Source organism: Poeciliopsis prolifica, unplaced genomic scaffold (genome assembly GCF_027474105.1).
Source record: "Poeciliopsis prolifica strain line A6 unplaced genomic scaffold, Auburn_PproV2 SCAFFOLD053, whole genome shotgun sequence".
Taxonomy (NCBI): Eukaryota; Metazoa; Chordata; class Actinopteri; order Cyprinodontiformes; family Poeciliidae; genus Poeciliopsis; species Poeciliopsis prolifica.
In genome coordinates this window covers 3360142-3385452 of record NW_026562428.1, presented here as the reverse complement: position 1 = coordinate 3385452, position 25311 = coordinate 3360142, and the positions used below count along the sequence as shown (strand labels likewise).

The window sequence follows — 25311 nt, the reverse complement described above, 5'->3', positions numbered from 1 at the left end:
AGAGGAGACTTCCTGTGAGCGTTCACACGTCCTGGTTGGTCGGCAGGAGAAAAGGTACGTTTCATCTTTGATCTGTGGATGAGCCTCGGTTCAATCAGACTAAATGATTTTCCTGTTGTCGCCAGTGAAGTGTCCACTTCACTGGCGACAACAAATCACTTCTGAAAATACAATCCTGACCTTTGGGGGAAACAGAACGGGCGGCGCAGTGACAGGAACAGAATGAAACATGGCTGCAACCAAAAATGACGCTTAGCTTTGCATTTCATCTGTCTGTGTTTTTGTTCCACTCATGCGTTGACATGGCAGAGCATGTGCAATCAAGAGCAACATTAAAAAGTGTGGAGGGCGCATTCATTTTCACTGCATGGCACTCAGGCATGCTCTGACACAAAGAACCAAAGTGACAGGATTTCTTTGCTTTAGACTGGAAAATGGACGTTAGTTCCAAAAGAACATCATTTTTCAATGACGCATACTAATCGCTTTTATTACAGCAATAATTGTTATTGCTGCTGTTACTAAGTTAGATATTGATTTAAACTGATTGACTGTGATGATCTCAGCTGCTCATTGCTTTCCTAGGGAGGTCAGACTCTTGAAACTGTTCGTACCACTGAGCAAACGTTTCCCTAAGACTCCTCAGACTTTGTATCTGGTTCAGGATTGGCTTAATGTGTCTTCTGTTCTAGATATGTTGTGTTCTAGATACGTCTTGAAGATGTAATCTGTTCAACAATAATCTCACCACAAAGAAAATAATTGAAGGTAAGTAGAAGTGGATTTCTTTGCACTCAAAACAATTTGTCTTCGGAACAATTTTTCTTTTAGGATGAACAATGCGACTGGAGGCAGCAACCCAAATCTGAGGAAAGGCGGTCACGACCAAGGTCATGCTAATACAGCAACAGATGGCTCTGGCGGAGGTTGCGGCTTAATCTTCAAGGTGACAACAGGTGCTGTTGCTGAGTATAAAGTTTTTTAGGTTAGAAAATGTATTGTTTGTTTTTTGCTTTTAGTTTTTTGTTTATATAAAACATCTGCTAGCATCCCTAAATCTTATGAGATTAGATTTAGAAATGATTTCCATGATAAGTAGTTACAACAGCAATTTGTATTTCCTCAGTGTTTTTGCCAGCTGAAAAGAAGTATTTTAACTTCTATACCAACATTAGCATAAGTTTAAACAGATATTTAGTTTTTAAATCTCTATGTAGGGTGCCGATAGGATAATGGTCTCAGATAACATTTCTCCTGACTTCCATCTCCTTATTTGACAAATTTGATACCTTTGCATTGGTGTTAAAAACTTTGCTATCGCTACTGTTATTTTTGATGATTTTTGTATTATAGATTGATACTTTCGGGGCAACTTTCTAATGGCACTAATGACTATCAATATGCAACAAACAAGCATCTGGTTTACTATAAACAGCTCCTAAATTCACTTTACAGTGAATTTATTATGACTGTCATGTTCTCAGAATTCAAGAGATAAATAATCCTGATCATAAATGCGTCTCATAGATGATTATCACCGGGTTTTCTTGTTAAGATTCTTATTGAATGTGTGGCCTTGGGTCTATTCTGTCTCCATGACCCATTCTCAGTTGTTGAAGCAAAATATTTAAAGGTTTTATCTTTTTTTTTTTTAATTTGGCAAACTGTGAGGCAGGTAAGGTCATTTTTAAGGAGGTAATTTGTTCCTCTCCGTTCTGGTAGGTGGTACAAGACTCCGAGGGCAAAGTGCAATAGATTTTTTTTCTGTTTTGCACTCAAGCTGCCAAATCCTCCACCGCTGACTTCATCCTCTTCCTGTCAACACTTCATGGGAAGAAGCAAGAGAAAAGCTCCAGATCTCGAGGTATGGTGACAAACACAAACTAGTTATAAGGGTGACCTTTATACGGTGTCCCAGAAGGGTCAGCAAAAAGCAAAAGTCCATTGAGTGTGATCAGTTTCCTCTATCCAACATTGTTTTCTTCTCTGGTTTTATGCTCATTTATAAACGGCCGCATTTGCAGGTCGAAAATCAATAACGTGCATCAGTGTGTCGTATTTCTTCATAGCAAGCTCAGACAAACCAATTTCTTCTCCCCCACTGCTCTCAGTGAAAGAGAAAGCGATACAATCATAAGTATATTTGTTCTGATTCTCCCCTCACTTCACCTGTCAGCTTCCTGAAAAAAGTGAGTCAACAGAAGTCATGAGAGAAAACTGAACAACGTTGAGCCGGAACAAAAGAAGTCGTTTTGTTAAAGACTTCTGCAAAAAGGACATTAATTGTGAGGTTTTAATTGACTGATAATGACATGTTGTCTTATAAGTAAAGGTCATTGTGGACATTTGCACATTTACAGTCCAGTATGGCAAACTAGAAATAATTTAAAAGATTAATTAGATGAATGAAGTTACCAATTTTCGTTTTTCTAAGACATTAAGTCCGATTGGATCCCTACGAGTCTCACTGTTGACTAGCCACATAAGTTGTTAGCATCATCGTGAAGAAAAACTATGACAGTCAGATCCAGCTTGACTTTTTGAAAGAATTGTTATTTAAATATTTTTTAATGAAGTAGTTTTCATTCTCATAATGTGTGCCCACACTTGTTAGTCTGCGGTGTTTTCAGCAGACTTGCTATAAAAAAGACACCAAATGTTTCAATGATGTATTAATGTAGATAAATCCAAAGCGTTTTCCTGCTGATATTCATTTTGTGACTTTTAATTTCTTTTAAACCGCTAAAGTCAGCAAACCTGCTATTTTTTGAAAAACCTGCTATTTTATTCCCTCATTTTGAGCAAATGTATGGCAACATCACTGCAAGTAAGATGTCATATTACTGAGAACCACCTGCAGATCTCACTTCAAATAAATCCAGTTGTTGATTTTTAATTCTATGTTTGCCCAGCTGTATTCGATTTCTTGATAGAAATGTTGCGAAGGAGGTTTGCAGAATAATTTACTGAAAAATGACTTTTTATCTGGTCGCAGCAAAAATGTATGAAATAGAGCTGGATGCCTTTAACCATCTTTTTATTCTGTATAATAAGAGTGCTTGATAGAAGCATGGTGTGTGTTTTACGGGGGTATAATTGCTTTGCAGAGACTATTTGCATAGGTAATTAGTGGTGACAGACATTGGTCTTTTTCTGTTTTTAATCAGCCGCCTGAATGGCAATGAGGGGAGGAAATTGCTGAGAGTGATTGTGGACGACCCTCTTAATTTGTCACAAACATCCTGAGAAAAGTAAATACACAGAAAATGTATTAAAAAAATAACAAGTTATGCAATTAAACGCTTTGTAGCTTCTGTGTCGGCCAGAAAGTCGAATGAAAAAAAAATTGGATGGAAAATAGAGGAGTTTTTTGCTTACAGGGATTTTTGTAGAAACTTAACATGAAAGTGTCGACCAGGTTTGGTGATTCCTTCAGGGCAAGTCTCCTTCTTTTCCTGCCATCCAAATCAGTTTATTAATTTAAAAGCCACAAATCTGTTTTATAAGGATTTCATTTGTTTATATAGGAGAAAAAAGTGGAATTAAAACGATTAAATAACTGTGTCTGGATAGTGTTGGTAGTTTCCTTGGTAAAAGTACAAAGAATAAATAATTGTTTGATAGTTGTGTTAACACTGATACTATCTGATTCTGCGATTTTAAGCTTCAGTGTTTGTTCAACATACAACAGGACATAAAATAATTGTGACACTTCTTCATAACTGCAGTTTTCATCCTTTTTTATCCTTTGCAGTCAGATTAAGATTGATATATTGCACAGCTTTAGTTTCATGGATGGAAACTGAATTCAAATGCAAGTCAGTTTTCGGACTTTTCCATAATCACTAGAAAATAATGGTCATAGCATGACAGATTTAGAAATAAACTAAACAGATGCGAACGGTTTTGCAAGGAGTCGAAAGAGTTTCATAGAAATTGGATGTAGAATGTTTTGGGTCTTCAGTCGTCCAACAAAATGTTTTCGGCAGCGGTTTTAAACGTGCTTTAAGGTGTTAGATAAGTGTGTTGTTGTTGGGGCCATAAAGAAGGCCAGAGTTGCTCATTTGACTGGGTTTATCGCGTCCTGTGATTATCTCCCTTTAAACCCTCGCATTGTCTTTAATGCTACAGGCGAGGAAGAGTAACTGCCCTCCCGCCTTCGATAAAATACACGAAAAAGAAGGATGCTGACTTTTAACAGCCGCCCACCAGGGTTATGAGCTTTCCTCTTCTACTTCCCAAAGTTCCTGGCGTTTGACTGCCTTTAAATAAAACCACGCCATCTCTGTAGAGAGAATAATATGATCCATTTTCCCCCACATTCACTCACCGGCCCCAGACGGTGCACGCCTGGCCCCTTCGCATCAAGTCTAAATAACAGCAGCTATTAATCTCGCCGACACTTGAGGCCTGATTGGATTTTCCGCGCAGCTCGTCTTGACACACCGCAGGATTTCTCATCTATTCAGGCGTCACCTTGTCAGATATTTATTTATTTGCGCGCTGCATACCTGCATTCAGCACCTGGGAGCTGCGTGATGAATGGGGAAAAAGTGCTTATCAGTCGCCGGACGGTCTGGGGAGAGAGACGGGTGAAGGAAATGAGACAATTACAGGAGGTCAAGCAGAGCAAAACCTGGATGGAAATATGGAGCTAAAGCTGGTTTCAGTTGCAGTGTTTAATAATTATGTAATGTTGTTACAAGTTAAACTCCATGTTTAAGTCAGAGTTAGCCCTATTGTTGTGCCTGATAAGAAGCAGGAAGACTTTGTTGTCTATTTAGTCTTATCTGATAAGCCTCCGGTCACTAGGTGGCAGCAGTGTTCAAATTCAGCGTGGATCCTGAAAAAGTCTTAAATTAAAAGTAAATTGGCCTTAAAAGTGTTCCGTTTTCTGTCAGGCCAAAAAAAATTGAGTCATAGTCACAACATCGTTGTGTTGTGACTCACTGTTAGCATACCACTGCTAGCCAGCTTGTTTTGCATCTATCATGGCTAAGTGCAAATTTAGTCCCAGTTGGTCAGATGAAGTTCATATTTGGAGACACAGATCTTAAATCTTACTGTGTTAAGTGTAAAACAAAACAACAAAAATCCAGTGAATGATTTGACTTTCTCCTTTGAGCGTCTTATAGACCGATTAGTCTGGATTAAATGTTACTTATTGAGCTAATAAACTGAATTTGGACATTGTTTTGACACTGAAAGCAAAAAAATGAGCTCATTTTATTAATCTGTTTGATAATCAGGTTGCAGAATGCTGATAATTGCTTTTTACAGATACATTAAATATCAGATTTTTGATGGCACTTTTTGTGAGTAAATTACAGTCATTTACTTGAAAGATTTTCATAAACAAATCCATTGCATTCTGGACCATTTCATAAACAGTCTGTAGGAAAGGATATCATCAGATTGATGTCGTGAATCACGATACTGAAGTGTTTATATGTGAACGTGCAAGGTCAGCTTTTGTGTGCTCCACCACTTCACATTTGTAAGCTATTTGCTCGTCTCCAGTTATGAAACGTTAGTAAAATACATATGTAGGTATTTTCCCCTGAAACAATCTTGTGATTGCGTTTGAAAATAAAAACCCTTGTGTTTGTTGAATACACTGCATTTTGTGTCGACAAGTTCACAGACATGTCAGACAAAGACGATGTCGGGCTCTCTCTCTCTAAACCCAGAAATATCATGTCTGCGAAGCAAGCCTCATGGAAACGGCCTTGTTTTGAGTTTTTTTTGCATCCAGCGACATGTTTTCTTGTCAGCAACACGGAAGCAGCCAAAACAATCTCTCCTTCATCTGCCGAGGCTTTCCTAAAGCCGCGCGGAGCGAGCCGAATCAGACGGGAGGAAGCGGCAACTCAGTAGACGGAGGCTTAAGCCTGCCTCCGATTTTCAGAGAGGCAGTGGCGACACGTCTGGAGCTTCTGGGAGACGGATTTAGAGCCGGGATATAAAAACAAAACATAGAAGGGAAAGAGACAAAAAGCCAACAAGTTAAGAGGAAAATAGAGTTGGAAAGTATCGTAGCAGAAATGTGCACAGCTTGATGCGCAATGAGAGTTTCCCACACCACCTTGCAGTGGCTAATGACGGCTCTGTTGTAGCTCCATACGAGGCCTTCGTCTTCTTCATCACAGAGGTCAATAGTGACCTGAAGCAGAAACAAGAGCAATAAAACTCCTGGAAGCTAATCGGAGCCGGTCAGGGGCTAAAAAGATGCTTTTTTTGGTACTGGCCAGGAAAGGAGAAGTTTGGCGGTGGCAGCTGGATCTCTCCTGGTTCGGTGTTTTAAAAAATGGGGCTTATTGAGATCATGCTGGGAATTAAATGAGAACGTTCACACTGCTGCCTTATCTGCCAGTTCAGCGTTGCCACAGGAAACGCAACAAAGTGCCGGAGCCTGCCGTGAAAAATTTAAAGGCAGGAAATGGATAACTTTGAAATAAAGAGAATAGTCTCCCAGCAACTGCACTGCTTACTAATTATAGTGAGAATAATTGTGTTTGTTGATTCCAAAGACAAACTCAATTATTACAAAGCTTGGTGCTTGCAGAGCAAAACGCAGGCTCATTTTCCCGGGTCAGGAGGTTTATTCTTAGTCTTTGGTTACCAAATTCAGAAGAGTTTTGTTTTTCACCAAAATTTCTTCCAGAACATTGTTTGCATTCAGAGTGACCCAACCAGGACTTCCATTGAATTCAATTGAAATAACTTTATTTGTTCCCAAGGGGCAATTTCAGTTTACATGTTGCTCTAACTGTAGTTGCTGAGGTCAAGGGTCATTTCTGTCCACTGAAAAATGGCTAAAGTTCATTTTGTGATTTTTAGTTTTTGTGCTTATGTGCTGGATGTCTTTATTGTTCACTTAAAAGAGGAGAAAAGTAAAGAAACAAGGAAAGTAGTTGGGTTACACCGATTTCAGTTTTGTGAAATAAAAAAACAGCCTGTTTCTAGTGCAAAAAGTTCTTTTTGAAACAAAAAAAAAGGATTTATGAGGCCGTAAGAGGGCGGACTCCCTCGCCGGCTCCTGACGGGTCGAGCGAGTGTTGCTGTTTCGCAGGAAGCAAAAGAAAACCCAGACGACAGGGACGACCTTTACAACCACGTTTGACGCTTTTAGCAGAAATAAGGAGCTTTAGCTGAGAATGTTGACATGAGAAAGTCAGTCAGGCTGCTCCAGCTACCTGAGCTCCACACTCTGAGCCCATGAGCTATTTATGAGGCTCTGCTCTGAAATATGCAAATATTAATAAGCTCGCAGCTGGTCATAAATATGAGACTGCGGCGCTCACAGGAAGGTGAGGCCGAGCTCTACGCCTCCTCCAGTTCCAGGGGAGTGGCTGTCATCCTAGGACATTGAGTTAATTTACAGCCGCCGCTATGCAGATTCAGGACGGCTGTCACTTTCGTCTCCGTCAGGCGCTTCCTAATGTACGCGTCCAATTTAAATCCCATCCATCTGTTCCGGGTGACGGGAAATAATTCACGCTGTGAAGCTCCGTCGGCGACTGGACCGTTTCGTCCCGCTCGATATCCGTTTTTGCATCGTAACTTTCTGGGTTCGTTCCACGCGTCTCGGCCGTCTCAGATTGACGCTCCTCGCCTCACGAGGCTCTGCAGAGGAATCTGAAAACAGACGCACCCTTCTTCGATTTGTTTCGCACAAGTCCGACTGTTCAATTGAATCGACTGTCGCTGCTGCGTGCATCCAAACAGTGAAAGCTTTCTGCTGTTCTAACATTTGTAAATCACATACGCTTCCAGAGTTTGAAAAAAAAAACAACAGCCCTACAATCTTTAGAGTATTTGTGAGCAGAAAGCAAATTTCCCTGAAAGCAACACGACGAATGACCTCCATCTGCTTTTGATGGAAAATATGTCCCCTGTGGGTTTCAGAAGGGGCTAAAGTTTTCTCCCAACATACCTTATGGTCCAACACACACACAGGCACACGCATACACACACACACACTCACACACGCACACACACACTACAATCAGCTTCCATCTGATCTGAACCCAACATGCCCTCTGAAAGCTACACAAACCAGACAGATCTCCAGTAATATTCTTGCTTTTAGGCAACAACAGCAACAAAAAAAAAAACATCCAGCGCTTCCAAAAATAACCTCTGGTCATCAAGGCTGCACTGACCAGGAAATGTTTCAGCAAGGCACGCATGGAGGAGCTCGGTGTCAGGCCAGCCCGGTTCTCTCACCTTGGTGGAGAAGTGAGAACCCAGATGGTGAATTGTTCCAGAGATTCTCATAAAGCCTCAAGAGTTAAGGTGACACGGAGGTCATGTGAACTGGAAGGACAATTAGCGTAAAAAGAAAGTTCAAACATGCTCAGTAGGATTAGAAAAGGGCTTAAAGAAAATAACATTTTCTGAAGCCGATTAATCTGCTTTGAGAAAATTGCCCCCAGAGTCTGAACCGACCAACGAAACCGAGATCTGAGCTCTGAGCTCCAAACGTATTCACATCCATCCACCTTTTTCCACTTTGTCCAGTTACAGCCTCATTATTTCTTATATATAATGACCAACACTGAGTAGTTCTTAGGCGGCAGGAAAATTATACGAGATCGTAAAAATGTTTTGCCGGTGAAGATCTGAAAAGTGCGGTGTGTTTATATAAACGCAGTGGAAACCCATTTTGCTGCAGTTAGACATTTTCAGGCTTTCTTTGCTAAACAGCTCAAACAAATCTTTCACTGGACTTGGCTTTGGACTTTGACTAGACCATTAACCTCCCTTCATCTTCCCATTAACTGACTCCCTTCCACTCAGCATGATGCTGCCTCAACCAAGTCTAATTTTAGATCCAAGGCTTATATTTACACACATCAGTTGTTCTGCTTTATCCCTAACTTGTCTGCTGCTGTTTCTTGGTCACTAATGTTCATTTCCAAGTGAAAGAGGCTAAAAACAAAACGCTAACAGTTTTAAAACCAACAGTTTGTTGCTGTAATGTGGGAAGACGCACAATAAACGTCAAAGGATGTGTCTTTGTTCAGAAATGGAAGCGTTCCTGATGGTCCAGCTCTCCGCTTCGCTCCTCGTTACGAGCCCCATTTACCACCAACCTCGAACTAATCACACACCTTTCATTTTCCCCAAGCTTTAGCTGGTTTTAAACGCTCCACCACTTGGTTGCTTGGGTGTACCATTACTCAGAAATTGCATCCAATTGCCACAGGGATGAGGTGAGGGGAATCATAGAAATGCAAAACGCACCACTGAGCCCCAAAGAAGCTGTGAATGCCAATTATTTCATGCGGGTACTCGTTGGCAGACTATTCCTTGAAATTTTCTGCAAGAAAGTAAAGTTATTAACTGATAATGGCGTGGCAGCTGGAGGATGAGCGGCGGTCGTTTCCACACGATAAAAAACATGCGCGTTTGAACACTGGAGTAGAACTCCCAGCTGCGTCGTAGTTTTGCCGGAGTTGTCGGAGGAAGTCATCAAACAGGAGCGTTTGACGGCGACGCGTCAGCTGGGAATATTTCCATTACGAGGAAGTCATTAAAGCCGGCACACGTTTTCTGCCGACAGAAAACCCGAATGGTTCCCACGGTGGAGCAGTGAGTCATCGGCAGTGTTCGGTTCATCTGCGAGTGCAGAACGGACGACGTGCTGAAGGCGCTCAGTGTCATCCGTGTCGCATCCCGCACACGCCCAACACCTGGTGTAACTCGACAAGCGTCAGGCTGAAGCCGCAACGTGGATGACCTTTGCAAAAAGCCAATCAATATGTTTTTCCTTCAATTACTTTCTTTTTCAGAGGGGAGAAAAAAGAGAAAAGTTTTCAGACGCCACAGAAAAAAAATGTCTGCCTCGTTTTCGTTTTCCTCATCTGTGGGCTTCTGTGAGAAAGAGCTGCCAGGCGCTAATGATTACAGATAATTACGTTCACCGCCGGACGCACATAAGTGGTGACACACAGGGGCCGCCACGAACACAAGGACACTTACAGATATGTCTTTGTTGGCCTGATGTACTAATATTCAATTTATTATTCAAGCTATATGTGTTAAAACACCCCAACCATTCCAGGGCCTTCAGGGAAGCGTTGAATGATTATACAGCAACAGTCTTAGTCAATGCACAGGGATGAGCAAACACTCCTTCAAATGTTTGGTTTAATATCAGAGAATAAACAGTAAATTGCTAATAGCGCTCTAAGTTTCAATAGTAATCTTTATCCTAATGGATCTAATTTGTGACAAGCAATGGTGAAAGGGAGCTCATTTTTTTACTTAGCATTTCTGCTAACTTTAAAAATGTTTAGCACAGCTATTTCCCCATATACATTTTCCTGATAAACGCTACAGCGCTAATTTGCATAATTGTTTTGTAAACTTTCCATGCAATAAATTCAACACTTGTTTCCTCAAACACAATCATGCAGGTGGGTGTTCAATTTCAAATTGAATCTGGATATGATATAAAATGTGTCACTGACACAAAATGGCTGTCAACATGTAGCATGTTGGTTTAGCACTTTAGTATTAGAATACTATTTATAATTAGGGCTTCAGGTTTAGTGCAACTACCTTCTGAGTTGGTTATTTCAGTCTCGACGAAGCAGAACAAATCAAATAGCCCAATGAAACTATTCTGTTGGTCAATGCATCAATACATGAAGAAAAAAAACTTTGAAATCAAGAAGGAATTATAAAGGAGAGTTCTTTAAAAAAAAAAATCATAATATTGATTACTGGTGGCTTTCTACGTGTGTGTTCTGAGTTAATTGTTTACACAGAAAGAAGCCGATCAGAATTATGCCACAGTTAATCTACAGAAAAATGGCCTAAAACATAATTAATACGAATAACAGCAGTTCACTCAAACCAAACCTTAATGTGACTGAAATAGCAAACCCAAACTAGCATGAACATTCAAGTTTTAAATAATCACACCTGACCTTACCGTAACATTTTGCAGCATGTCGCTTCGTTTTGTGAGAAACTCACCGATAGATTTTCCTGGAAGCCATAACTTGTCTGGTGAAAGATTTTAAAAACAATCATACCTCACTAATGCAATTTAATGGCACAAAATGGGCAGAAAAAATGTCACATCCTTCAATTCTTCTGTGAAACAACTTATTTTTTGCAGGACCTCAATTATCTTGTGTTTTTTTGTCATTCATAATGTACTTAATTCAGATTTTATGTGACAAACGAACACAAAAGGGCATAATTGTGATAGTAAATCTAATACAAAACCCAGTAGTTTCACTTTACAACATTGTGCTGCTGTCACATAAAATCCCAGTGAACTACATACAGGTTTGTGGTTGTAACAATGTGTGTGAATACTATTGCACTCACCGCTGTAATTGCTGAGAGGCATTTTCCAGCTCATAGTTGGACAGACTTTGATTTAATCACACGAGGTAGTCGGCCTGATTTGTCCACCACCTGCACAGACAGCAGGAATGCTTCCAGAGGCAAGAGGAGGTTTGGCGGCACTCGCTGTGAAGAGTGCAGCTGCTGAAAAGAGCGGCCGCCGTAATTAGATGCTTTCGCTCCTACGGCGAAATCAAATATATATTAACTTCCAGGTTACGTGCATTAAAACTGCAGCACGAATCAGACGAAAAATCGTATGAAACAGGTTTATTTAATCTCAAGTAATGGAAAAAGAAAGAAAAAGCACTCAAAAACAGTAAGATCTGTTCTCAGTATATACTTCTCCTGCTCTCTTTGTTCAAGTAATAGAAAAAGCCACCGTTTGCAGCCTGCTCACAGCACTGCCAGAGACAAAATACTGCACTACACACATCAGAGGTTAACATTCACCTGGGAATGCTAGCAGCCATGTTCTCACTCAGATCTGATGCGCTTTAAATCTTTTAGAAAACAAAACGTCTGTGCAAAACATTGATGTTCTCTCATAAACACTACTGCGTTCAACATCAACTCATCACGTTGTAGATCCACAATAGTCCTCACAATGACTGCTGTAGTATCGGATATCCAGAATAACACCTTTATCAGAAAATACAACAAATACATGAAGAACATTCAAAAATCGGGGCTTGGGACTGAGCCAAGCAGAGCGTCTGTCAGCTTTTCTCTCATCTGCACTCCTGGTAATTGGGGACAGTCTGTGCCTTGTATAAATGAGAAGCTAAACACATGTTTATGCTTCCCCATCACGTAAAAATCCTTCCACTGCTGGCATGGACGAGTATCCACGGAAGGGTTCTGCACGTTCCTCTTTCGGCCCCTCCTTGAAGTTTGAGCGAACGGGTTAATCCAGAGGAGTTTGCTTTGGTCTTGCACAGTAAAGCACAACAAAGCTCCTGAAAGCATCTCTGAAGAACAGATCAGTCTGCTAACATTTCAGGTGTTTCTTGCTAGTCATGTCGTTCCAGATACGGTGCATCTCTTCTGGGGAGATCTGGTGGACGGTGACCACCCGGCGGTAGCGGCAGAGACTGTACGCCATCTTCCAGTGGTTGAAGCCGCTGTTCTGGAAAGGGTGGATGCCTAACTTGCGGAGGCACACGCCAACGTACACGTCCTCCAGGTGCAGCAGCCTGGTGTGTAAGGAGGTCTTGTATATGAGCTCGGCTACATCTGCAGAGAAGACGTATCCTGTGCCAGAGCAGAATGGTGGGTACTTGCTTTCTGGGTAGAGATCCCTTGGCATGTACCACTTACTGCGCATGTCTCTGATTGGCCCACCGTTGATGACATAGCCCGTAAAATACCTCCGCCTTGGCTTGGTGGTGGGCTTAAGGAGGTTATAGATGAGGTTCTCCATGTTGACAAAGATGTCGCTGTCTGTTTTGAGAACATATTGAGACTTGGGGCAGAATGTGGCCACCCAACGCATGCCCATCAGCGTTTTAAGCGTCAGGTTGTGGTACGAGTCGATAAAATCCTCCACAACTATGTCATGAAATATCTGACTCTCCTGCTCCACCATCTGGTTGAGGACGGTGTCTATGCTCCGGCCCAGTAGGAAGAGCGTGACCACACGCACATCCGGAAATGTTGTCTCATCGCCCCATGTCTCCCTGATGGCCTGGCGGGCGTTGAACTCCTTGTGTGTGGTGCTGATCAGGATGACGAGGAAAGGCGGCTCGGCCTCACACTTCTTGGCTTCGTTGATGAGGTAGCCAAAGTCATGTGGGTTGAGTGAGCGCGTGCGGATGTTGCTGAACGTGCCGTTCTTGCTCACTTTGGGGGCCTTGCGCATCGGGATGGAAACTTGGCCCACGTAGGAAGAGGAAGGGCGGGAGCCGCTCAGGTACCACAGAGCGCTGGCCCAGCATACCACCGTCAGCAAGTACAAGCAGGAGACCTTAGAAGGCATCACTGTTCCCTGGGCTGGCATTATCAGCAGCGGCGGTGGTGTTGGAAAAGTTGAGGCCACACCTCCATGGGTAGCGTTAGAGCTGGCAGCGCAGCATCTGGCTGCCTCCGCAACACCGCTGACATTAATTTCAGATAATGGGTCCTCTACCGACTACTGCTTGTGTTGTGATTGAGAAGGAGCATGAAGGAGACGCCTTAAATCTGTAGCTTCACAGACTCCCATTGCAGCTCGGAGAAAGCTCCTCAATTCTCTGATGTTGCATCTGGCAAAACAAAAACGGAAAGACAAATCAAAGCCATGTAGTAAAACAGCAACAAGACCAGCGTGTTAACCAGTGGAACAGATTTTATATTCTGGTCGAGGCATTTATAGTGGCACAGCACATTTTTTCCCCACCCCATTTCATTACAGCCTATAAAATCAGCAGCTGTGCAGACTTATCCTGTCACTGTGATGAGAGCACTGTAGTTTGAAGAAAGAGAATATCGGAAGGAACACTGGGGCCCGCTCCGTTCAGTCCCACCACACTGTGTGCAAATGCTGTTTATCTCGCTCTTATCCTCCTTGGACCAAGGCGGCGGCTGACAAATCAGAGCAGCAACAGAGAAGAGGAGGAAGAGACGGCTGGAGGCAGAGGAGGTGAAACGGTCTCATGAGAACAGATTAATATCCACTTCCTCTTCTCACTCTTCCCACCTCTTCGCTCTGTCTCCTCTTGCCTCCTGTAGACTTTATATATTATTTTATGCGCCGCACAGAACCATGTTGCAAAATAAACACCTACAAAGTCTGACAGTTCATGCTCACGCCATAAACTTTGACATTTTGTCGTATTACAAAACCTCAATTTATGCTAGTAGAATTAAATGCAACAAATTGACAAAAATAAAAATGGTAAAATGCAGTAAGAAAATAAAACCAAGTGCCTTAAAAGGAGAAGGTTGTAGTAAAAAAACTTGTTCTCAAGTATATGACAATGCAAAACAATAATCAGTAAATACACACATGTATTTACATATATGACGCAGTTGAGATTTGAAAAACACGTTAGCTTCACCAATATATAAACTAATTATACGGTGGCCTGGAAGTGCAAAGCGCTACAGCAAATTGAAATCACAATTACAAATAACAAAAAGGTTACAACTTTAACAAAAACACTACAACATGAAGGAAAACGGCACAACGTTAAGAAAATCACCACAACATAAACGAAAACACTACACCATAAAGGAAAAAAAAACAACATTAAGGAAAACACAACAACAGTAAAGAAAATGCCACAACGTCAAGTAAAACTTTATGTTGATGTTATTGTGTTTTCCTTCATGTTATATTGTTATCCTTAAAGTTGTAGTGTTTTCTTTACTATTGTAGTGTTTTTGTTACTGTTGTAGTGCTTTTGTTATTTTTAATTTTGCTGTAGCGCTTTGCACTTCTGTGCCACCATAGATTCCTTCAGTTTTCAACTATCAATATCGATAACCAAACACGGACGCCCAATGTTGAGCAACTGAATGTTGACCAAAAGAATTTATCTGGAAAAATGGAGAAGCTAGGGGAGCTGAAGTAAATAAAAAAACAAAAAAAAACAGCTCTGATATTGGCAGTTTCATTCTGGTTGATGCTAACCCCCAAGCAGAGACAGGGAAGCCGGACAGAGGCGATTTAGGAGGATCACCAACTGAAAATATTTATTACATTTGAGTGGATTTGGGTATCAGCTGGCATCCGACGGAGATGATTGATGTGCGGCTAAGAGTGTTTGCTGTCGGAACGTCAGAGTAAATTAAATCCCATCTTTTCAAAGACTCTTATTCGCTCCAGATACGTTGTAATCTCCTGTGATGTGACAGCAGCGACGCATACCACAAACGACGAAAGAAAAAAAAAAAAGAAAAAAATTAATCAGATTAGAGATAGCACATTCTGCAAAGATGCCTCTGGTGCCGAGTCCTAAGATAGACGGGCTGGAGATGCGAGCGGCTTGTTCCTTTATCAAGCCGTGGATTCTGTTGTGTCTTGCGGGACGGCGATTGGTCTTTTCATCAAGGCGTTCGTTCCTCCTCCCTCCACTATCTCTTCCCTCTCCCTCTGAAGCAGATTCATCAATCTCATGGTCCAGTAGAAGCCATCTCATCACGGCTGCTTTCCCACACCCCCTCCCCTCGGCATGCCCTCAATCACACCCTCAGTCTCCACTTCACTGAATGCTTGATCCATCTTTATATGTCTCGCTGCCTTCCTCCCCCGCCTCTCCTCAGCCTTTTATTGTTTTTGTCTAGTTTTAGGCCTCCTACACCATCATCTTCCTTTGCTCACATCACTTGAAACTCTATTTACCCTCTCTGCCATCCTCTATTTTCTTTTCTTCTTGGGAGGAGTCGGCAATCTCTTTTTTTCTTATTTTTTTCCAACTTCTTGACAGCTCCTACCTGCTACCTAAGCTTTTAAAAAAAAAAAAAAAACTCACCAAATTATCATATTCAGCCTATATTGTCGACCTTACTCCCAATCTTCCTGTTAGAGCATCACCTTGCTTTGCCTCAGGGAAGGTTTATTGGATTCATAAACCCGCAAAAGTACTTTACTCTCACTTTTCCGGCAACCGGAACAAGCAACGTCTTCTTCCAGAGTGATGCACCTCATGGGATTCTGGGACGCAGCTTCCACGTGAAGTAAACTGAAGGATGGATTTACAGTTTCACGCTGCTCTGTGACTTTGAAATGCATTAGTAATCGCAGATGACCTCTTTGTTACACGCTTTACTTTTATGAAATTCTACAAGGCGAAACGGGTTTTCCGACTTTGTGCATCTTAAAGTAGGGATGTGGTGAGAGTTTACTGCACACATTTCTAGAGAAATAGATGAAATTCGAAAAGCATTTTTGCTTGGTTATGAATAACTATGAAGTGTCCAAGGCAAATATTGACAAAATTAGTAATTAGTAAAGACGGCTGATTTTTAATGTATTATGTATCCATCTTAATCAGATATTAAATTAAATGGCTTCTTGGAAGCCATGATGATTAGCGGCTCAACTTGTCAACAGAGAAACTATCGCTGCTGCGTTATTTTATATCCCAGTGAACTTTAACACCGTTAATATCAATGTTAATGAGCGCAAGCTGTGAAAAACCTGTTTTGCAAACTGCAGCTAGGTGGCTACATTTTAGCATTAGAGAAGAAAACAGAAAACTGTTCAAAGGGAGTAAAATCATGTTGCAGGAGTGAAGCAGTTTGTCATTGTTGAAACAACTTTTTCAATCATTTTACTGATGAATTTAAGGTTGGAAATCGGTTTGTGTTTCAGCAGTGATGACTTGTCCAGATGAATGTTTTTTATCAGAGCTCTGTCTGCTTTTGTTTTCACAGATTGGGGGACGTTTGAGCCTGGCGTTGGTCCAATTGATGTCAAGATCGACCATCTCGTTCATCGTCAACTTTGGCATCATCTTTATTTTTGTTTTCTGGTTCATTTTAGGAGGTAATTGTGTGAATCTCTTACTTTCCAGATTTGTAAAAACCATGTATCATTTTACTTTAACTTCAGCATAACATGCTACCTGACAAAATGTAGAAGAAGAAAATTAAAGGGCTTGTTTAGCACGGTGCTGCATATAGAGTAATAAAAGGCTAGCAAGGTTACGTGGTGACTAAGTGCTACTTTTATGTAGCTCCATAATAAATGCCTTGCTCATAAAACCAAGCTAATAGTTCAAAACCACTTCACTGCAGTATAAACATATATTAGCATGAAAATGAAGCAGAAAGAAATTCCAGTTATTTTCGACAGCCAGTCGCAAGTCTCGGTACCGGCAGCGGGAACTGTTGCATTGACAGCGCGACGACGAGCCACAGCAGAACCGAGTGGAAGAAAATGAGTAGCAAAGCAGGTTTTCTACCATATGCTGGTGTTAAGTGCTCGGGCGTGTCGAGTGCCGCCCCCTCCACTTCACATGGGGAAGGATTTTAGGCCTGAATTGAGCTTTTCTGCACTAGTTATTGCTCCATTACTCCTTATGTTACCTGCGTTAAAGTCAGCTGCTAAAACAGAATACTAAATCTAGTGCAGTCATGAAACATTCATGCACTTTCTGAACGTAAGCCCTCTCGAGTGATTTTTTTTAACAGTTAAAACTAAAAAGAAAAAAAACTAACATGTATAATCAGTTACTAAATGTATTTCAAGGCTCTCGCAAGTAATTGGGGAAATTTTGTTCTCATTGCAGACTTATTTTGACAATATGCCAGTTCAGAAACTTCAGAGCTGTGGAACAGCAGCTATAAAAAGTCAGGATCATAACAACCCAGTGTCTGTCCAGAGCTTGTAGTCGGTCGCATCGTTGGAATTCACTCATTTTGTCCACGAGGAACACAGATAGGACACTTGGTGTACATGCTGCTCTGCATCCTCTGGATGGCCTGGTGCAGAACTAAAAACCTAAAATATTAATAATGATTAAAGTTGCAGCAGAAGGCTGCTCTGAAACCAACCTGATGACAGGAATTCCTCCGAGATGTTCTACTTTTTAGCTTTGCGAGTTGGTAGACACTCTTTTTGTCTCCGCGTTAGTTTTTCTTTTTTCTGTGACTATCACATTTTGTGATATTAAAGCTGCAAATTTTAACACATTTTACTGAGGCCTTAAGCAACAAAAAACAAATATCCAAATGTCTTTCTTCCAGTCAATTCAATAAAGGTATTAAATTCATGCAAAATATAGGTTAGCTTTAAATACGTTAATCGCAGATCTTAAATTTTGTCAGTATTATGTAATCCTGTGTGCCTAATTTTTTTTCTTCCCTCATTGGTTTTTTTTTATTTAGTCCAAAAAAAGTTTGAAACATTTTTGCATTTTATGACTTGAGGTGGTTGATGCTACTGCTAACTAGCTGCTAATAAACCCTGGCTAGCTAGATGTTTTTAAAAGTTTATTATGGGTAAGTACAAATTTATCAGCAGTGTTTGTTTCCAGGAGCCACAAACAGACTATAACGTTCCCCTATATATATATAGTTTTTCAGTCTTAAATTTCATTGAAGGTCGTAAAAAGTCTTAAATTCAACCTGTTAAAGACCATTTTTGCTTTTTCTTCCACTTATTAGTCTGTGTTGGTCTGTCAGATAAAATTCCCGTGAAACATTTTAACCAAACAAATTATTAATAAATTATACAGAAATAAATACTTCAGCAAATCACTGTGTGCTGCTCCCTGAATCAGCTCTTACTGCTGAGAGAATCGTTACATAAGAAGAAGATCTGAAGACTTAAACACCCTAGAAATCTATGAGAAGTTTACGACACAAACATTATTCCACTGGGAGATCCTAAAACACGCTTAATGCTTTTTTTCTTTTCAGAACACAAACTTCTCCAACTGTGACACTTAAGATCTGAGAGCATGGAGAGAAAAGCTAAAACATCCTATGTCTTTACGTCACAAGATATTCATGAGGAAAGCCGCCGCATAAAAGGAAGTTCAACTTGTTTTACTTCTAGTTTTTGAGTTTGTAGCACTTGTCTTGTAGGAAGAAAATTCTAGGTTCAAATTCTGTTTTGGGGTTTGAATTAGAATATTTTGAACTCCTGTTTCCACTTCATGAACCATTTGAATGAGATTTCTCCCTGTTTATTTTTTAAATGTCTAACCAAGCCAGTAAGTCTATCTAATGCTTTATTTTACATCGGCGGTTCTTACTCCTAATTGAAGACTGAACAAATTAAAGTGCTTTATGTTTCACTAAGCATGTGAATCCGTTACTGGTGCAGTTGTCAAATAAATTTGTAAATGAATAAATATATCTTCTATTAATGCTGTAATTGAGCTGTTTTTCTTTTTTTAGATCCAGCTACTAGACCTCAGATATCGGTATCGGAAGTGTACAAAGTGGATCGGTGCGTCCCCGTTTACCACAATCAGAATTATTTTTGCACAGTTCTTTATGATCCGATGAGTAAAATGTGGACTAATATGAGTCAGACATTCAAATAGACGTGATGTTGCATTTGAGAGGAATCAGCTGCATCATCTTTGACCTCCATGCTTCGGTTCAAAAGGCTGGAAGGCCACAGAAAAGTGGGAGTTGTGGTCTCGTTTAATGTTGCGCTGGATAATTGATTGCAGTCATTAGTGGCGCGTGGCGTGACCTTGCTGGAGGGTGGGGGGAGGGGCTGGCTCTGGAGCATGAGTCAGCGAGAGAAAACAAAGAGAAGGGTGTAATGGACTGCTCTGTGCGGCGCGGCGCGTGTTTGAGGCGGAGGGGGGCCGACGCATCTGAAGGTAAATAAATCATACTCCGATGTCGGCGCTGACATCTTACATCCCCGCTGCCTGCTTCCATATTACAGATCTAACGACTGGCAGGGGGAAAAATAGCGAGCCGCCTCCATCAATTCTGCTTTTTTATGACTGCTGATTTAAGGAACGCTGTCAAAAATGTTCAGTTCTTTACAGTGCTGTATAATGATGTGGTAATAGTATCTGAACGTGAGGCATGACCTGCGAATATCACTCACTGGCAAATATATAAGTGAGTGGATAATACATACGGAGAAGAAAAAAAAACAACTCCAGAGAGTGGAGTGGGTGCAGTATTAGAATGAGTGTGTACGCTTTGTGATTACAGAGCGAGCAGGTCGCCTGAGGGAAGGAACTCAAACCCTTCAAAACCAAACAGACTTGAAGGTCTGTGAGGAACAGACATCTTGTATGTTTGGGTTTTCTGCACTCAACACACTTTTCTAAACCCATAAAATCAACTGTCGGAATTTCATCTGCAAAACCATTTTTAGATTTAAACATATCAAAGAAATGACGTAACTTTTGTTGTGAAAAAATGTTTTTTTATTAGATATCGCCAACTTTTTACAGCGTACGAAACGAATCAAGTTAAATTCTAAATATTAACATTATTTGACTTTAAATAATTTATTGTAAATTAGTATATAAGAAGACATTAGACATTTAAAATATTAGATAAAGAATTTAGCATTGGACAGTAAGGCTAAAACGTGTGTATTATAAATACAAATATTTCCTAAGCAAAAGTGGTAAACTCATAAAAGGCAAAATTTTATGCTGGAACAAGTGTCCAGATTTAGCCAGCTTAGCAACAACACTAATGTTGGGAAAATGCATTTTAATCACCCAGATGGACTTGATATTAATCTGATTTAAAAGCATAAACATCCCATTTTAATATTATTTGAAATGCATAATATTATGCATCAACAAAAAGATAAAATATTACTAAAATAGTTAGAAAAGTAGAGCTAGTATATAAATGTCATTCCTAAAATCTGCAACAACAGCAGCAGGTTATTAGCATTAGCGTTTTAGCGAAACATGAAAACTTGAAATCTATTCTAAGTTCTCATGTAATTTCCCAGCTGAAATGTGCCTTTCATAAAATAATTAAATGGCCATTATTTAACACTCCCAACATTCCTTTTTTATAGTGCTGCATTAACTGAATTGTACAAAACGCAGCCAGCGTTTCCATCTGCAACCCAAACTCAACACGTTCTCTCCAGCTGCTGCTGCTCCGCGTGTGAATGATCATCAGGCTGTAACGTCACAGAGAGAGAAAAATAAAACCTGTCTGCGCTTTTGATCCTCTTTCACTCCAATTTTCTGTGAAGTCTGCCAGCTTTAAAGAGCTGAAAAAAAAAGATAATTAATGAGACAAATGTAAAAAAAAAACAGCGGCCAGATTGGTGCACATCCCACCTAATATGGAAGAGGCGCAATTAAAACGTCAGGGCTGGACAGCTTCCAGCGCCTGCAACTCTGCTGCGGCTGCTGGCATAATAAAAGGCTGGATGATCGCTGAAGAGCAGCACCAGCAGCTGGATAATCAGTATTAGTGGCCACAGGCTGGACACTCTGGCCTGCTGCAGAGCCTCTGAATGCAAAGCAGCTTTGGAGTGACAGAGGAAATGGGATATCAATAGCAGCCAACAGATTTGGCTGCGCTCTCGTCCCACTCCAGAGCCGACTTGAACCCAAACTGTGCCGAGGCGGAGCGCTGCGCAGCCAAACAAAGTTCTCAAAAGACTGACGAGGCTACAAAGGACGTCGTGATTACTCAAACTTCTGCGAAAGCGGTGTGGTTGTCTCCAGATCATTATGAAGCCAAAAGAAAATGACAAACGTTGTAATTTCTTTTCCAAATCAGATTCCAAAAGATGCAGCCGACATTTACATTCTCCCCCTGAACGCAGCGCGCCGGTAACCTTCCTGAGCAAAGTCATTGGTGATGGGGTCTCAGGATAAATCCAGCTGTTCTGTGACATGGAGACCAAGGCACACAGCAGACGGGTCAGGAACGAAGGTACCGACCCGTTTAAAGAAGAATTACAAAACAAACTCCCCTCTCATTTGCATTTCGACATAAATGTATTAGTTGTTTTGGTCTGTCCCATAAAACCCCAATAAAACAAAATGGTTGACTTTGTCATACGTTAAGGTAAGCTGAGACTCAGAAGTGAGGACCTCTGCTCTGAATGCTAATCCCTCGTTATAAATCAGACGTCTCAGCTTGATTCATGGCGGTGATGCATTTGACTGTCCGCCGGGTGACACTGCAGTTCTGCAGCAGATGAACTCAACGTTGCATCAGGCAGAGCGGGGGCAACGCCCCGACACGACACATAACTTATGTTGATCACACGGAGGTGGACTCGGAGTAAAAAACGGTCTGCCACGCCAGGGGGCCGCGACGCCGAGGGAAACCCAGAAGGCTCAGTTAAAGTAAAAGCATTTAAGGACTGATGGGGATCAGCGAGGTGGGAATAAAGCTCAGAGATCTGGATTAATGGCGGTGATGAAACGTAACAGCTGGAGTCACCAGAGAGACGGAGCAGCCCGGGGCGAGACGCTTGCTCGCCTTTTAAAACTTCTGCATTATCCATGGCCGACTTCTGATGAGCGCCCGTCTTCTGCGGCGGCCTTCAACGCGATCAGGGACTCATACTTTAAAAGCTGCGTCGCCGGCCACTGCCAGCTTCGTTTCTGCAGCGTCAGGAATCTGCAGTGGAACAACGCCACACAATGCTCCAAGAACACATTCTGTGCTTTGCCTACCAAGATGGAGGTTCAGTGGTGCGAATCACTTCTGGTTCAGACTTGTGGAAACTAAGTATGGACAGGCGACTGATAGTGAAGATATGCGAGAAGGTTCATGTTTGTATCAACGGAGTCTTCAAAGTGAAGACGTTTTGAATTTAGCATCCTAAGAAGTGACCGAAAGTCTAAATGATGTTTTCACAGCATTTCATTAGTATTACAGTCAAAGGATGAGCATTCTGGTGCCATGATGCAAGATGAAATCCTGTCTTCTATCCCCGCCTAAAGATTCACTGCCGTTCATCCTGAACTTATTGATTCAGGGTTCAAAGTTCAGAGCTAATCTCGCCTGAGAAAGAGTTCATTTTCAGTCATATCAGGTAATCTGCGGATCACACAGCTTGACACGCGTTTGGTTTCAGACTCAAAAACAAATCGATACAGTGGAACCGGCACACCAACCTCTAAGATGTCCCTTTGCTCGACTTTTACCTTTTAAACAGTCATTCTCCATTTCTTATGACGATATCTGAACTGCCTGCCTGGATAATCTCACTGGGTTTTTCTCTGCTTCTGTCCGTAAAGCAATAAATTGGTGTTACATACTATTGGGGGAATATCATATCCTGGAGGAAACCTTTTATTAAAACATCCACAAAGTAATAATAGCAGAGTGACAGGCGGCTCTAAGTGATCCGAAAAGAGAGGCAGAAATATTCACATCGGTTTCTGAGGACAAAACGCGAACCTGAGCGAGGTGAACGGCACGCCGATGATTCATGGTAAAGTGTTTCGCTCGGAAAAATGAGGCAGCCATCGAATGGAGCAAAAAGGAAAAAAAAGTGCCACTTCACCTGATTATGGAACGGAGGAAAAATCTGGATAAGTGATCTTCCTTTCTGGGCACAAATTGGCAATTTAGACACTTGGTTGATAAAATTAGATCCCTCCTAAATACACCCTGCTCTCCACTGAAAGAATAATGAATGGCGATTTGAGCTGGAGATTATTTCCCGAAAAAGAACAACGGATGCGGTGCAGTCGTCAGCCTACAGCGGTTTTACTCTGGTTTCCTGCACGTTTTTTTTTTAGGTCAAAATTCCAGACTTTCCACATTCCCTATTTTTAATCAGATATGAGGTCAGTTTTTCTTTCATTGGTTTAAAGTCCTTTTAACAAGACGCCAGAGGAAATCACACAGTAAATCATCTCGCATGAACTCTTAACATTGGAATAGTAACATCACCATCACTAAGGTTCATATTTAAATGCTTATTATCCACTGTAGAGGAAACTTTAATGCATACGCTGTATGTAATGCATAACAGGAAGGTTGAATCCATCACAGGAAAATTGCTGCATTTCATCAGGCTTAATGATTAGCATATTAGCATTTTACGAAATGTTCTTTCTAGCTGCCGTCTGTGAGGCAGAGTTGAGAAAACAGAGACCAATGAACCAGGAGTGTTTAATGTGGTTTCAAATATTTATAACCCTTAATCTTACTCTTACCAACTGGGGTTTAATGGACAGATCAACAGGAAATAGAATAGAAATGTAAAGTGGAAGGACATGTGTATAGACGAGGGCTGGGAGATCAAATTGAAATCATTTCTAAAATATTGATAAAATAAACTCTCATTAATATCTTCTAAACAAAAGCAGCAGCAATGAAAGTTTTTGCAGGGCAGGTGCAGCACAGTTGATTGTCATCTAACATGTATGATTACTAAAATGTGAGAGAACATGGTTGACCTATGACCTCTGGAAACTTTGATTAACGTCTTAAAAACAGTAGGAGCACAAAATCAATTTTTTTGCAGACCAAACAAAATTTTTGCCGCAAAATGAATATTTCTGCGACGTCAAGGCGGTGGAGGTAATTTCACTCAGGCTCGCTCCACGTCTTCGGGATTTTTCATCGATTTTGTACCGACTGCAGAAGTTATGAACGCTCTAAACGTCTCTCCTGTTGGCAAAAGGCAGTCATGCTACCATCAGGGGAGCCAGGAAGTGTGAAGGACGCTGTCGTTTCTGGCCCTCTTTTCAGACCTCATATTCACACTTATTAATTTAACCCGGTAAACATCTGGAAAGAGGCTGTTGGGGAGGCGGAAGATTAGCTCCACTGCAAACATTCAAGCAAAGCACGTACAGTGTTGCAATCTGCTCACTGAATGCCACCGCTGAGCTTCACCCTGCATTTTAAAGGGGGTTTGGAGGAGGAATGGGTTGGAGGGGCACTAGGAGTTATCAGTGAACACCATCTCAGTGCTGCCAGACAGATACAGCATGGAACAGGCTGAACACATCCCCATTATACAGCAGGGTGCAGACAACTGCACCTGTCGAGATAACATGTAGCACTCTGGGCTATAGCGGAGGAGGACACACACGATGCAGCGCAGGCAGAACATTCACTGAATTTTACCCAACTTGTCCTCACTTGCAGATGTCCCTTTGTGTTTAAAAAAAAGACTAAAGTGGATTTTTTTTTTTTTTAATGGTATTGTGTGCACACAGGTAGCTGTGCTCACACCTGCCTGATGCTGTGATTTGGAGCTCCTCTTAGTGGCTCTGTTGAGACTGAAAAGGTGAGTGGATGCTGGATGAAGGGTCCAGTGGTAATTACCCCGTCTACTATCTCGTTCACCACACACACACTGCTGATGGCAGCATAGGATGAGGACATGCAGCTTCAGCACTCCTCACTGTAAATAACAGTCCCCTACTGAGGGGGCACAGGGAGCAGCACTCATCCTGCAGAGTCTCCAGAGCTGAGTTCTGGCAGGGTTGGTCTACAGTATGCAGCATCCAGAAAACTATACACATCATCAGTTTATATTTGGGCCAAAAGACTTCATTTTGTTCTACATTTGAATCAGTATTC

The 25311-nt window shown here is 41.4% G+C and overlaps 1 protein-coding gene and 1 long non-coding RNA gene across 3 annotated transcripts in view; one reads left to right on the top strand and one right to left on the bottom strand.

Moving 5' to 3' along the window:
* The first annotated feature begins 1765 nt into the window (after positions 1–1765).
* LOC129378640 (uncharacterized) lies at positions 1766–18979 on the top strand. The gene is made up of 3 exons (XR_008608067.1): positions 1766–1864; positions 16726–16837; positions 18715–18979. It is a non-coding gene; the product is annotated as an uncharacterized LOC129378640 (long non-coding RNA).
* The window catches only part of LOC129378639 (beta-1,3-galactosyltransferase 1-like), a 93858-nt gene continuing 80151 nt past the window's right edge, over positions 11605–25311 (bottom strand). For both annotated transcript variants that reach the window (XM_055059012.1, XM_055059010.1), the window contains exon 3: positions 11605–13610. In XM_055059012.1, the coding sequence (XP_054914987.1) occupies positions 12359–13366 (1008 nt within the window). In that variant the 5' untranslated portion in view covers positions 13367–13610 and the 3' untranslated portion in view covers positions 11605–12358. The remainder of the gene's footprint in view (positions 13611–25311) is intronic.